Here is a 15,871-nt window from a genome sequence, read left to right on the forward strand (position 1 = left end):
GTCCATGTCGTTCTTTGTCATTGATGTGTGTGGGATTTCTATCTGTAAAACTAAAAACGACATACTTTGTTAGATCTGTAAAATTTGCAGATTTGGTCATTAGGTTCTTAGGTCTGACATTTTCATCTGTAAAACTTTCATTCCCAAGGGAGGGGGAGGGAATGACCATTTTCTCAAATGGGAGAATACCATTCCAGCAGGAATAGGAATGAATTTCTGATTCTGCCCAACCAAACAGGTAGAATCGAAATGGCCCAATCCGATTCGTATTCCAGACTCCTATTCTCGCAACATTTAGTCAAAACGTTCTTTGTCGTTAAACTAACTGTAAAACTAAGCGGATTTCCATCTGTATAACATTTTTGTCAACCAGATCTAACATTTAGTCATTAGGTTCCTATATCTAACATTTTTATCGCATTTTCTTTTTGCAGCTATTGACTTTGAGTTCAGATTTGTGCCCCACAATGTTCCACAGCACATCCCTGTCGTGTATTGGGAACATCTCCTGATGATGTTCCCAATACATGGTGGGGATGGAACATCTCCTGATGATGTTCCCAAAACATGGTGGGGATGTGCTGTGGGACGTTGTGGGGCGCTCCCTTGTGCGGTGCAGATGTGAACTCTTGACTTTGGGGGTAATATAGAGATTTGAGGGAGGGGTTCAAATCTATCTTCCCCGATCATACTTGTTTTCTTCCTCTCCTCTATCTTTCTCAATTAAACTTGTTTTCTTCCCTCAAAACAAATATGGAAAAAAGAAAATTTCCACTATTTTCTCTTATGTAACCAAACAATGAAAAGTGAAAATTTCACATCTCATACCATCCCATTCTTTCCCATCCCATCCAAATATTTCCACAACCGATTGGGTCTGCTAACTCCACAAACGCCTCACTGGTATCTGCATTGCTAGAACTGGGTATTTAATCTAACCATTGAAGGAGACTATAAATGAAATTTAATGTTTAGGAGAAAAGGATGGTGGCCCTTGAAAATTAGATCACTACTTGGTCGAGGCTAAACATATTCTGGGATGAGCAAACCTGTATTGGGTTCCTAGGGAGTTAAACTCAATAGCTGATGGTCTAGTTAAGTCTGGTTGGTGCTTATTGGAAGCTCTGTATGGTGATAGGCCTCTGCCAGGGTAGCCTTGTATTGCTTCTTTGCTTTCTGCTGCACGACATCTCATGTACGTCTTTTCTAATGAAATCCAGTTCTCTCTCTCTCAAAAAAAAAAAAAAAGAAAAAAAGAAAAAAAAAAGTTTTCTACTTTAATGTCTTTTTTTTTCTTCTAGTTTTACTTCCTTAAATACCTCTCGGGCTCCAAAGCACATATGTGGGAAATGTTAGCAAAAATAATTATGGATGATTGAAATGTTTTGGATTGATCAATACAAATTAGCGAAAGATATGTACTGTCATTACATATGAGATTACTTCAGCTAGAATGATCATATTTTACGACTTTTCTACATTTATGCTATTTTGTTTTTGGTAAATTACTTGTATGTCCCCAGGGATTGGATCAAATAATAAGATGCTCCTTGGCAAAAAATTTACTTGTCCCAGCCCTCCATTATTCGATTAAAAGTGCACACTTAAATATTTGACTAAATATCATGAGGACCTTAGGGTCAGGGATAACTGTTCTGGACTCTAAAGCACCAAGTCGTATACATGATTGATCGACAAATTAAGAATTTGAGATTTAATGTGGAAGATATATATAGCGGTGGCAATTAGGTGGGTTGGGTTGAGCTTCAACTCAATTCATTTAACTCATCGATTCATTAATGACCTAAGTAGGTTGAATTCAACCCAATGCCACCTTGACCCAATCCAATCCACCCAAATCTGTTAATCTTATATTTATATACTTAAAACAAAAAATTAATTCTCACTTGAAAAGTAAGTTGGTCATAGCTTGGTGGTAATAGTAGTATTATTATTTACATAAGTGGTGAAGCCATTTGGTTATGTTTGGGTTTTGGGTTTGATCGAACCACTTAGGTTCAAACCGGTGAGATCAACTTGAACTATTTAATTGGATTGTCTTCGAGCTAATCACATTAAGAGTGGTTGAACCGTTTAGATTTGGATAAGTCCGGTCGGACTAGATCAGACTAGTTCAGTCAATGATGGATTGACTCGATTCGACCCATATCAAGTTGTGCACGGTTTTGGGACCGAACCGATTGGCCTGAAGCGGGTCAAGGGAATTAAATTGGGATGGTCCAAATTTGGGTAGGGCTGTACAAATACGGGTTGGACCGGGCGATCCAAATTGGGTCAAAGCAAGTTGGCCAGATTTCGAATTGTATCAGGTCTTGGTCAAACTAGTCCATCCGGTTCTGCTCCAGATTCACGTTGACCCATATCGTACTAATCTGGATCGGGTTGGGTTCAGACTAGGTTGACCGACCCAAACGAAACGAACTGAGGTGATCAGGTCTGTTCATATTTAGATCGAGTTGAACTGGTCCGAACTTAGGTTGGGTTGATTTGGATTTATGTCGATTTGGGTGAAGTGTGTTGATTCGAGGCAAAACTAATTTTAGTAAATAATTAATAGAAAATTAATGCATTAATTATAAATTATTTCACTCAAGTGAAGAAAATTAAAAAAAAGGCTAAGAAATTAATACTTGTATCTTTAGTGGTTAACCCGATGGTTATCCACAACCCAACTTGACCCAACCCATTTAAATTGACCCAATGGGTGATCAGTCCATTTCCAACCCGCCAAGTAAATGGACAGGTTCAATGGATTGGGTGAGAAATTGCCACTAAAGGAAGGTCTTCAATCTATAGCCCCTCACCATCTAGACACTTGCCATTCTCATTTTTTTGGAAATCTAGACACGTGGCATTTTTTGAGAAGTTGCTGTTAAAGCCCACAACCCACTACCACCATTCAAACAAGTGACATTCTCATTTTTTGGAAAGCTAGACACGTGGCAATTTCTGAGAAATTCCTGCTAAAACCCACAACCAGCTTAACACATGTTTATCCATAGTCTATTAAATATAAATGGTGGAACCCATTAAAAGATTACTGTAAACCCAAGTTTGTTTTTAAATGTTTTTTTTTTCAAAAAGAAAATACTTTATTAATTACAAACTTGATTTAACTTTTAGGAAGCAACTTAATTTAACTTTTAAAAATAAATAACTCAAAATAGATTTATTAGATAAATAGTAAATACCAAATAAAGTGGGTTATTGTTTACGAATAAGATCTCATTTACTATCTTAATTCAAATTAAAAAAACATAAATTTGTAATGGTTTTCAAATAAAATAGGTCAAAATAGATTGTCAATTACAAAGATGCAAGACCCATATTAGTTTTTTTTTTTAATTTAATTTTTGATAACTAAATAGTAAACTTCAAACTAAATTATACACACATTTAGTTACCACGTACTTAGTATGGGGGTTATTCTCTAGCATGGAATAGTTGTTGAGATCACATCTTGCTATGACCCCACAATGAAATAGAGACTGGTCATTGATGAAAATGTGTTCAATATATCGGTGCTTTTAATTTCCATCTCAGGCATGCCCATGTTTCATTGGGCTCAAATCTGCTACCCACAAAAATGCTACCCACGCCTACCCACAAGACATTGCAGTTATACATCTCTTGTACTTTATGCCGTCATTTATTGGGAAATGCTCCCCATGGCTACCCACGACAACTCTATCCACACCAACCCACATAACATGGCAGCCACAAATGGGAACATCTCATCCTCTTGCATGTTGTTATGCACAGGGAGATGTTCTCAATGCATGGAGGTAGTGTCCTATGGGTAGACGGGGATAGGGTTCTTGTAGCTAGGAGATCTGGAGTGGATAGATAGATACACAGCCGTAGTGTCTTGTGGGTAGCAGCAGCTATAATATAAGCTCAAGCTGTAGGCGTCCAATAAGATCTCTCAACCGGCCCCTATATAGAAGTGATTGGCTGATACATTACTGATCAGAACAATACCATCCAAGAAATGTGAATTTTTAGGTAAGACTTGTCCACTTTGTAAGGAGGGAGATGAAACAATTGATCATAAGTTCTTTTACTGCCAAATACCAAGATTGGTCCCAGTGTCTTCTATAAACAGCCACCAAAGAAGTAAATATTATTTGAATATATATTTTGGAGGCGTACAACCAAACTTATAAACTGAATTCTCCGGAGAGTCCCAGCCAAGTAGAGCTGCTTTGATCTGAATTTACTCTATAAAAATTAGGGAAATTGTCTAAAACTCACCATGAGTTTTCAGCATTTCTCTTAAACTCACCATAACTTTTCAAAATGTCTAAAACTCACAATGTCACTAACTTGACGTTAAACAGACTAACGGGTGTTAATATATTACCATTTTAACATTCATAGAAAAATATAAAATATATACAAAATAAATTAACGGGTGTTAATATATTACCATTTTAATATTTAGACATGAAAAAAGTTCAAAAAAATACTTTCAAATATAAAATACATAAAAACCTAGAAATTACAAAAAAATATAAAAAATTATAGAAATTAAAAACAAAATAAAAAATTGTTTTCAAATTATAGAAACTATAGAAATTGAAAAACAAAGGCAGAAAATAAAAATTGTAGAAAAAACACAAAAAATTATAGAAAAACACAGAAATTACAAATAAATAACAAAAAATACAGGAAAATTTATAGATTGTAGAAAATAGAAAAATGTAAAAAAATAGAAATTATAAAAAACAATGGAAATTATAACAAAACACTAAAATGCAAAAAAAAAAAACAAGAAAAATGAAAACTCAAAAAGACCAATTTTCCCGTAACTCACTATTCAAGGGTAATTTGGTCATGAAAATTGTTATTTATGTTTACAAGGACACCTCTGCTAAGAAGCATTAACGGTGCAATAACGAAAGGTGAGTTTTGGAAAATTAGACATTATGAAAAGTTGTGGTGAGTGTAAGAGAAATGTTGAAAATTCATGATGAATTTTAAACAATTTCCCTAAAAATTAAATGAAGGTCTTAGCCTACTGCCGTTTCTCTTAGTGCCATTGTTTGGACGTACTCGCTTGAAATTTGGAATTTAACATGTGGATGGTGCAGTTGTGTGGTCAGAATTCGAGTTGTAATCAAAGATTCATATCTGGGTCTCATATAGCGAGCCTTGTTAATCAGATTCAACTTTGTTCCTTTCTTGAAGTAGCTAGAAACATAAGCTGCAAAAGAGGGGTTTCTCCTATGTTTATTTCTTGGTAACCACACATATCAGTTTTGAGGGAGATGCATCTGTAAGAATAAATAAAGGGGAGCAAATCAATCCTTAGTCTTGCAGAATCATACCAATACCATTCATGTACGAAGAACAAGAAGCCATGTTGCACCCCAAAGAATATCATGATGCAGTTATCAAGGAGGTTTAAACGTACATACCTGTATCCATCGCAGTAGTAGAAACCCTTGCGGAATGAGTGATGAATCAATGGTAGGTCGACTGTGGTTTTCCTCAGTTAAATCTTCCTTCTTCCTTAGGTTTTCTCAGCTCTTGACTCTAATGGGGTAGAGCAAGAGGGCGACTAGATGATTTAACCTATTGGGAACCATAACCTAGGAGCCTTTATATTTTGACCTAATAGGATCCCATTAAGCCTATATAGGCCAAAATGTGGTATCCACTCATTAAGCCCCATACCCTTTTGTTGAAGTCTACGGGCTTTGCCTAAATGAATCACTTGATTTAGCCCACTTACAAGATAGCCCATCAATGCAATTGTTTCACTGAATATGTAAGCCCACTTAACAGATATTAAAACCTAACAATCTCCCACCTGGGCTACATATGAGAACTGAAACAATTATATTGAAAGAATTTCCTTATGTGTACACTTCTTATGCTAATTTCTTTAGACTTCTCCTTAGTTTCAATTTGGTCCATCTCCTGTACTAATATGAGACCATGACGACTTTTGCCACATATATGCGTGACTAAACCTTTCATGCTCACCATATCAATGTATTCAATGACATAGATAAAGTATGGATGAATGGCATGGAAATTACATGCAATGTGATATCAAAACCTGCCTATTTCCAATAGGTTCAACTTTATTCTTTAGAGAGATCAATCAAAAATCACAAACATATTCAGAGATGTAGATGATGGAAAGAGTCATAAACTTTATTATGTGTAAATGTAGACATGCAAACATGCCTTAATCCATAGTACATCCAAGAGCAAAAGAAAAGAAAACTCCCACTAAATCAAGGTATCATAAAACATGCCTACACCCATATGAGTAGTGTGCTCATGAAAGACCTTAGGTGGCAATCCCTTGGTCAACGGATCTGCTATCATGGAGTTTGTCCGTATATGCTCTATGCAAATCTGACCACTTTGAACTCTTTCCTTAACAGATAGAAACTTGATATCAATATGTTTCGACTTCGCAGAACTTCTGTTGTTGTTGGAATACAGAACCACAGATTTATTGTCACACAATAACTTTAATGGCCTTTCAATGCCATTAACCACTCGCAGCCCTGTGACAACGTTACGCAGCCATATCCCATGATTGGATGCCTCAAAGCAAGCTATGAACTTTGCTGCCATAGTTGAAGGGGCTATGAGCGTCTGTTTGGCACTTTTCCAAGATATAGCTCCTCAAGCTAACATGAAAACATAGCTCGAAGTGGATCATTTGCTGTCTTGGCATCCCGCAAAATCAGAATCAAAATACCCAATGATCTCCAAACTGTTTGATTTCCTGTAGATTAACATGAAGTCCTTTGTTCTCTGTAAATACCGCATGACCCGTTTGGCTGCTTTCCAATGATCCAGTCCTGGGTTACTCAAATATCTGCCCAACAGTCCCACTATAAATGCTATATCTGGACGGGTACAAACTTGAGCATACATCAGACTTCCTATAGCCGAGGCATAGGGAACCTTTTGCATCTCCTTTATTTCAAGGTCTGTTTTGGGGCACTGACTGAGACTGAACTTGTCTCCTTTAGCCATAGGCGTATCAACCGGAGAACAACTTTTCATGCCGAATCTGCTTAGCACCTTTTCGATATAGCCCTTTTGTGACAATCCAAGAACGCCTCGAGAGCGATCTCGTAGTATTTGTATGCCTAGCATAAAGGAGGCGTCCCCAAGATCTTTCATCTCAAAATTCTTAGTGAGAAATTTCTTGGTATCGTGCAGCAAGCCTATATCGTTACTCGCCAGTAGTATGTCATCGACATATAGTACCAGGAAGATAAACTTGCTCCCACTGAACTTGTGGTATACACATTCATCAACCACATTTACCTCAAAACCATATGAGGTAATCACTTGATGAAATTTGTGATACCATCGACGAGAAGCCTATTTGAAACTATAGATGGATTTCTTTAATTTGCAGACTATAGACTTTGAATCTTTGGATTCAAAGTTTTCTGGCTGAACCATATAAATCGTTTCATCAATGTCTTCGTTGAGAAACGCTGTCTTTACATCCATCTGATGTAGCTCTAAATCAAAATGAGCTACAAGTGCCATTATTGTCCTAAAGGAGTCATTCGAAGAAACCGGAGAAAATGTCTCTTTATAATCAATGCCTTCCCTTTGAGTGAAACCTTTGGCGACTAGACGAGCTTTATATCTTTCGACATTGTCTTTTGAATCCCTTTTGGTTTTAAATATCCATTTGCAACCAATGGGTTTCGAGCTTTCAGGCAACTCGACAAGATCCCAAACATCATTGTCTTTCATGGATTTCATCTCCTCTTGCATGGCATTGATCCAATGTTGAGAATTAGAACTTTGAAGGGCTTCGCGAAGGGTGATTGAATCATCTTCCGCTAAGCCTATCGAATCTTCTTGTTCTAGGAGGAACACGATATAGTCATCTGGAATCGCACTTCTCCTTTGTCTGTTGGATCTCCTCAATGGCACTTCTTGAGGTTGTTGAGTTTGCTCTATGGAAGGAACTTCATTGTTGTCTTGAACCGGAATCGCTTTATGAACAATGTCAGGAATTATTGTCTCATCACTAGTAATAATAATATCAGGAAGAGATGAATTTCTCTTCTTGCAAGACAATTGTTTCGTTAAAAGAGACGTTCCTTAATTCTTCCCCTCCAAACTCAACATCTTCAAGAAATCTCGCATTTCCCGTCTCAAAGAAGGAGCGGGTAGTGGGATCATAGAACTTGAACCCTTGGGAATGTTCCGCGTATCCAACAAAGTTACATCTAACTGTCCTAGAGTCCAAATTCCTTTCGTTGAGCCTATAAGGCCTCGCTTCAGCTGGACATCTCCAAATGTGTAAGTGCCTTATGCTGGGCTTTTTCCCAGTCCACAACTCATATGGGGTTTTAGTTACTGCTTTGCTGGGTACTCTGTTAAGGATATACACTGCAGTTTTTAATGCTTCTCCCCAAAGTGATTCAGGTAAAGAAGAATGACTAATCATGCTCTTTATCATGTCCTTAAGTGTCATGTTTCATCTTTCAGCAACACCATTCATGCTGGGTGTACTTGGCATGGTGTACTGTGGGATGATACCACATTCCTTTAGGAAGTTAGCAAAGGGTCTTGGACGTTGCTCTCCTGATCCATTATACCTGCCATAGTATTCCCCGCCATGGTCAGATTTGATGGCTTTAATTTTCTTACCAAGTTGAAGTTCAACTTCAGCTTTATAAGACTTGAAAACGTCCAGGGATTGAGACTTCTCACTTATTAAGTATAGGTACCCATACCGTGAATAGTCGCCTATGAACGTGATGAAGTACTGCTGGCCATTCCATGCAGGCGTAGGGAATGGCCCACATATGTCCGTATGTATCAGTTCTAAGGGAATTAAGAATTAAGAATTCTGTCCGACACAAGCCTCTGAATTCTCTGTTTAGAGATATGGCCTAAGCGCTTATGCCATAAGGAAGCAGAATTCTTGGTTAATTTACGCTTTGCACCTTTAGTACTTGCATGCAGGATTGCATTGTGGGAAGCAATAGTTTCTAACATATAAAGACGATCAATTAAAATACCGGTACCAATAACATTTGAATTTAGAGAAATACTAACTTTATTATTTCCAAAACCACAAAAGTAACCAGATTTGTCTAAATAGGAAATAGAAATTAAGTTCCGTTTAAATGACGAAGCTACAAACGTCTCAACTAAATTCAAATAACAAGAAGTTTTTAAAATCAATCTAAAATGTCCTACAGCTTCCACAGAAACTTTATTGCCATCACCTACATAGATGAATCTTTCAGCATCAGTTGGCGGTCGGCTTCAGATGCAACCCTGCATAGACACACTTATGTGAGTAGTAGCGCCAGAATCTATCCACCAAGTGTCTATAGGTACAGAAGCTAAATTAGCCTCAGAACAAACTAAAGTGAGAAACATACCCTTCTTTATGCGCCAAGCGGCGTATTTGGGACACTCTTTCTTCATGTATCCACCTTTCTTGCAGAAAAAACAGGTAAATCCATCACCTTGCTTCTTCGCCTTTTTCTGCGTGGGTGTTCCTTTTGCAGTATCCTTAGTCCTCTTCTTTTTATTATTCTGAGAGGTTGATGCTAAGTGAGCACTTTTCGTCTTTTCTCTCTGGATTCTTTATTCTTCTTGCACACACTGAGAAATGAGCTCATTAAGAGTCCATTTCTCCTTTTGAGTATTATAACTCACCTTAAATTGACTGAATTGTGCAGATAGAGAAATGAGAACTAAATGCACGAGCAAATCATCATTTATCTCTAACTTTAGTGCCTTTAGTTTACCGACAAGATTCGACATTTCCAGTATGTACTCCCTTATGTTTCATTTTCCCTTGTACCTCATAGAAATTAGAGTAGCTAAAAGGTTGTTAGTCTCCGCTTTCTCATTCTTGGCGAAATACTGTTGTATCGCCACAAGGGATTCCTTAACATTATTGCTCTCAGAAATAGAGCCCCAAAACGCTTCCGGTATGGAACGTTTCATAATCATCAGACTCATGCGATTAGAGCGATCCCATTTCTCAACTTTGGCCTCATTGGAATTGTCCTCAGCCGGGATGGGTCGCTCCATCCTTAACGCAAGGTCTAAATCCATGCAGCCGAGAACGATTTCCACATTCTCTTTCCAGATCTTGAAGTTTGTACCATTCAACATGGGAATGGCACTTATTTGAGTAGGAACATTATTTGTAGTTGCTGAAACTGAACAGAGAACAAAAACAACATATAATCAATAATAATATAAATTACAAAGGCAAGATACCCAACACAACTTGACATTTAGTGTTTGCACAGAAACATCAATTGTAAATGGTACTCTCAATACAACAATCAAACATTGATAATAAATCCTGTCAAACAATAGCCTTTCTTTGGACTGACTACTATTCACATGGATAATAGCTTTACAATATCAATATTCATCATCGCATGTGTGTTCACTGCCCGGCCAAACATCAACCTTCCTTTGGGCCAATCAATGTCCGCATGGACAATGAACACACAAAATCTTCATATTTCAAATCATCGCATGTGTGTTCACTGCCCGGCCAAACATCAACCTTCTTTTGGGCCGATCAATGTCCGCATGGACAATGAACACACAAAATCTTTATATTTCAAATCATCGCATGTGTGTTCACTGCCCGATCAAACATCAACCTTCCTTTGGCCGACCAATGTTCGCATGGACAATGAACACACAAAATCTTTATATTCCAAATCAAATTAATTTTACACTATAGAGGCTACTTTGGTAACATGCTGCTTCAATCAATTTAATTTGAAAAGAGGAAAAAAAAATATTCATCCAAAACTGTATTCATCGCATGCATGACAAAGTCAAAAAGGTTCAAGGTTACTTTCATGCAAAAGGAGAGAAAAACAGACGCATGCAAATTGCTTACGTACATACAAATCACGTTTCCAAATTTTTTTTTGAGTCGGTTCTATAGACGCATCGAATCACTGATGCGAATTCATTCTTGGGTTCCAAAGGCGCATCGCAACACTGATGCGTCGTTGTTTTTTTTTTTTTTTGGATCTAAACACGCACCGATTCTAGAGATGCATCACAACCAAAGACGCAACACCGATGCGTCTTCTGTTTTTTTTTTGCTTCCAGAGACGCATCGCAACAACATTGAATCATCATCACGATGCGTCTTTGTTTTTTTTTTGGTCGACTGAAAGCGAAACCGAATCATCAATGCGTCTCTCCCTTCGACTAAAACCAAAACCGCATTGAATCATCAATGTGTCTTTGTTTTTTTTTTTTTTTGGTCGACTGAAAACCGAAACCGCATTGAATCATCATGAACAATGAAACCGAGTCATCAATGCGTCTCTCCCTTCGACTGAAACCAAAACCGCATTTTGTTTTTTTTTTTTTTGGGTCGACACAACCTTGCTTCATGGTTGTTCGACAAGGAAACACAGCCGAACGACTGTATCCATCGATCCAGAGGCAAAGAAAAACGATAATCCTAATAACCGAACATGATATAAGACTCTGATACCACTTGTAAGAATAAATAAAGGGGAGCAAATCAATCCTTAGTCTTGCAGAATCATACCAATACCATTCATGTACGAAGAACAAGAAGCCATGTTGCACCCCAAAGAATATCATGCTGCAGTTATCAAGGAGGTTTAAACGTACATACCTGTATCCATCGCAATAGTAGAAACCCTTGCGGAATGAGTGATGAATCAATAGTAGGTCGACTGTGGTTTTCCTCAGTTAAATCTTCCTTCTTCCTTAGGTTTTCTCAGCTCTTGACTCTAATGGGGTAGAACAAGAGGGCGACTAGATGATTTAACCTATTGGGAACCATTACGTAGGAGCCTTTATATTTTGACCTAATAGGATCCCATTAAGCCTATATGGGCCAAAATGTGGTATCCACTCATTAAGCCCCATACCCTTTTGTTGAAGTCTACAGGCTTTGCCTAAATGAATCACTTGATTTAGCCCACTTACAAGATAGCCCATCAATGCAATTGTTTCATTGAATATGTAAGCCCACTTAACAGATATTAAAACCTAACAACATTTGCATCGGAAAAAAACCTGACTTCTATTGGTGCAAATTTATCATCATTGCAGATTGCAAGCATCTCCTTCAACAGTTCTGCTCCACCATTGAATGGTTATTCACATTTCTAGATCAGCTGACAGGTCTGCACTTGAGCTTGCCCAATTCCTTCTCCTAGTTTCACTCCTTTTAGTCTTGTTTCCTGATTGTATTCTTTTTAATTTGTGCAAGAAACATGCCAAGGGTGGGTTAGGACTGTATCCAGTCCACCCATCCAATAGACCCCAGATAGCTGGGACTAACATTGGGTAATGGCCTTTTCTTTGTAGTTCGGAGTCTTCTGACCTTTGCTCCTTTGTGCAACTCAAGTATGGAAATGTTGATCGCATCCATATATCTCTGTGAGTGTGTAGAATATAGGCAGCAGTCTGATTGAATGGCTTTTGGGGTGGCATATATACTCATGATTCTAATGGCTCCAGTGATCATTTAACCATGGCTCATATGCCATTCATCTGTGGTTCATGTGGGGGATGCGAAATGAAGCCGTGTTCAAGGAGACTGTGCCTGATCGTCTACTGATGCGGGTTAATACATTTGTGAATTCACTTATGTCATCCTTGGCGTTAGATAGCTTGACCCCTGAGCCCGAAGATAGGATCTACGTCCAAATTCATCCAACCTAATGCGTTGGTTGCTCTCTCAGTCTGGTTGGTACGTACAAGCTAGCAGGTGAATGTTGATGATTCGGTGACTTCAAATTTGGCTGGGATTGGAAGTTTGATCTGCAGCCACGAGGGCCACCATGTCTGTAGCAGATCGAACCCCGTTGACTTGTGTTTTCCTGAAGAGGCAGATCGAAGAAAATACTGTTCTTGAAGTTGGCTGAATTTTCTCTCTTCGCGAAGTGGTTGTTGAAGGTGACACAAAGGATGGTATCCAGTTTCTGTTGGAGGATTCAACTCCTCCTAACTGGGGTAGGGCCGTAAAGGGTATCATATCTCTAATTAATAGCCGAGTGCAGGAACCTTTTGATGAGATTTCACTCAGTCATAACAAGGCGGTTCATAAATAATTTGGCCCATCAGTCCCTAGAGAATTAATGCTAATCTAAACGCGTGGTCAGGCAGATTTCCTCTCCCACCTTGTATTATCTATCCCCTCTTTGAGGACATCCATCTGATCTGATTGATGAATGGAATTTGGCTTAGCCTTCAATTATATAAATAAATTAAAAAACACAAGGTATTAATTCTGTATAGATAAGCTTCCCCTCTTGAGCCTTGGGCTATGAGAAGAAAAATAAACTCAAAAAATGCTTTGAGCATTTGTTATAATTTACTTTTAAAACATAAAATTAATATAAAGCTAAAGTCAAAGCGCTTTTAATTAATCCCCAAAGAGAATTGGGATCTGCTCATCTTACAACGACCTTACAAGCACATTCCACCATGCGTTGAGGATATCTCCCAAAGCAGATCCGGACTACCCCAAAGCACAAAGCCTAAGTGCCTGTTTCGGAGTGTTTTCATCCAGCAACTTTTGCTTTGCAAGGTGGATCCTATATGGAGACTTGGAGAGCCTAGAAGCAATGTTTGGTAAAGTTGATTTTCTGGTAAAGTCCAAATACATTATTCTTTAGCTAAAAGTTGATTTTCTGGTAAAACTTGTTTGGAAGCTTCTTTAAAGCAGCTTAATTGGTAAAAGCAGTTCAACCAAAGGTAAAGCCCTCCCAAATGAACCCTAGACCTGGGATTTTGTGCCTTTTGGATTTCAAAAGCATAAACCCTAAAGCTTATCAAGCTCCACCAATTTACCTATTTTTCTCACCATTCCTGTAGAATCTATCTTATTAAGAGCATTTTTTGCTGTTATTTTATTGTTCTCTGTGGAGTGTGGAGCAAAGCTACGACATTTCATCTAAATGACTCCTATGGCCAAAACTTAAACGTCAGATGATATGGTGGGGCCTCAAAATCAATCGCCATTTCAATGAAACTATTTGCCTGAGGCATGTTGACCACCGCCTCAGCTGGACTATTCGATCAGTTGGCAATGGCATATACCTTGAATTAAAGAAGCCCTAGATGCTGTGTGTGTGAAAATAAATCCTACCACTTTGTTATTACTTTGTTGAGTCGGTGGTTTTTATATTTGTTGGCTACTAGCTGTTGATGATACAAGGAAAACGAAGCATATATTCCTCTTTTGAAAAGAGAGCATACAATACAACGTACTTGACAAAATTCTGTATCCCTTTCTCAAACATCTCTTTCGGTACTCCATGCTTTTCTTTCTGTTGACATCTTGCCAAGTAGATAGAAGTAAAGTAACCAATCCAAAGGCAGTCTCAAAAGGTGACAGGCTTCAATACTCTTATGTTAGGCTGTTAATACAACTTTATGTGCTTTATCTTTAACAGTTCAGAGTGATCACAAATTTACATTGTGTCCATACATCTTTAATTTGAAGATGAATCAACCTTTTGAGGTAGTGTTACAATTTGAAACCCCCTAAACTGGACTGATCAGAAAACTTGGTGTTTCAGAGCTCAAATGGATCAATTGTCCAGTTCAATAATGGGTCATTGGAACACCAATAAATTCAAGGCATTATATCAACTGATTTTTTTTTTTTAATTTATTAAGGCCGGTGTATTTGCATTTCATTGGGGGTTTCATGCCATATGGTGGCAGGAAATGTTTTTTCCTTTTATTTTGGGCCTATCTAGTTGAGATGGTCACTTGGCATCACTCCCATACACCTTACTGGGAGATACTGTTTCTCCGCATCAGGTACATCCTCCCTCATATTCCTTTTGGTTCAGATCTGGTTTGGTTCATGGTTCAAGATTGATCATTGAAAAATATGTTTTTCTAAATAGGGAATGCGATTCACAGTTGAAGGGAGAGAAAAATTTTTGAAATTCGCCCCTTATTCCGCAAGATCTGGGCGTCCATACGATGGATGTCTCATTCCTTCAAATACTCCGATGCTTAAGTTAGAACACTTGATAGAGAAATAAGGAGTGCAAAGAAAGCTAAGAATGCAATGTTTCATAGGATTTTTTTTTCACCATCAATTAATTCTGAAGGAGAACATTCAAAATTCCCTAGAATGCAGATTTGTTTGACAATTTTTAGATCAGCAAATAAAAAATATTTAAGAAACACTAATAAGGAAGCAAAAAAACCATCCCTATGGTACAGTTGCTGAAATCACAACACTAAGAAAGTATCATGCTATTATTATTAGAGAAATCCATTGGTTATTGAACTGAAATCCTCTGCACCATTGGTGCAGAAAATGTTTAGTACCAACTAATATCAATCTGCCACATCATATAGAAAAAATACTTTAATTTTGAGATGGCCAGGGAAGGACTGACTGGCATGGCAAATTGCTATTGGTCTGGTGTAGAAAATTTTCTTCATCATCGGCGTACAGGATCTGAGTTCTTGGTTACACTATAAGCTTTTTATGATAAAAAATCTATTCCTTATCTGTGTCATAATTTTAGGGGATATTTGCTTAAAAAAATGGGGATATTATTACTTGATTTAATGATAAAATTTAAAGCTGACATGCATGAGGGTGTGTGGGTTTGAATGAAACTACAAAATGCTAAAGATTAGAATCATACCCAGTCTATCCCCTCGGGAACCTGAGGGACCAACATATGGCATTTTCTTATCTGTGTCTTATATAGTTTACTTTTTTTACAGTATATATTACTACTAGTTCCTACCTTATCAGCGATTTTCGGGTCAAATGAGGTAATGGATTTCATGGTTTTTGAACCGCCGCCGTTCATCTGGATGATTGAAC

At 37.8% G+C, this 15,871-nt stretch overlaps 1 protein-coding gene across 1 annotated transcript; it reads right to left on the reverse strand.

The window, feature by feature from the left end:
* Nucleotides 1-9,828: 9,828 nt before the first annotated feature.
* LOC148790160 (uncharacterized) lies at nt 9,829-11,681 on the reverse strand. Its single transcript, XM_088892212.1, has 2 exons — nt 11,672-11,681; nt 9,829-10,208 (listed from the first exon to the last, which is right to left on the reverse strand). The coding sequence occupies exons 1-2, from the start codon at nt 11,679-11,681 to the stop codon at nt 9,829-9,831; spliced, it is 390 nt and encodes a 129-aa protein (XP_088748338.1).
* Nucleotides 11,682-15,871: the final 4,190 nt, after the last annotated feature.

Source organism: Nelumbo nucifera, chromosome 7 (assembly GCF_055504915.1).
Source record: "Nelumbo nucifera cultivar China Antique chromosome 7, China Antique-T2T, whole genome shotgun sequence".
Lineage (NCBI taxonomy): Eukaryota > Viridiplantae > Streptophyta > Magnoliopsida > Proteales > Nelumbonaceae > Nelumbo > Nelumbo nucifera.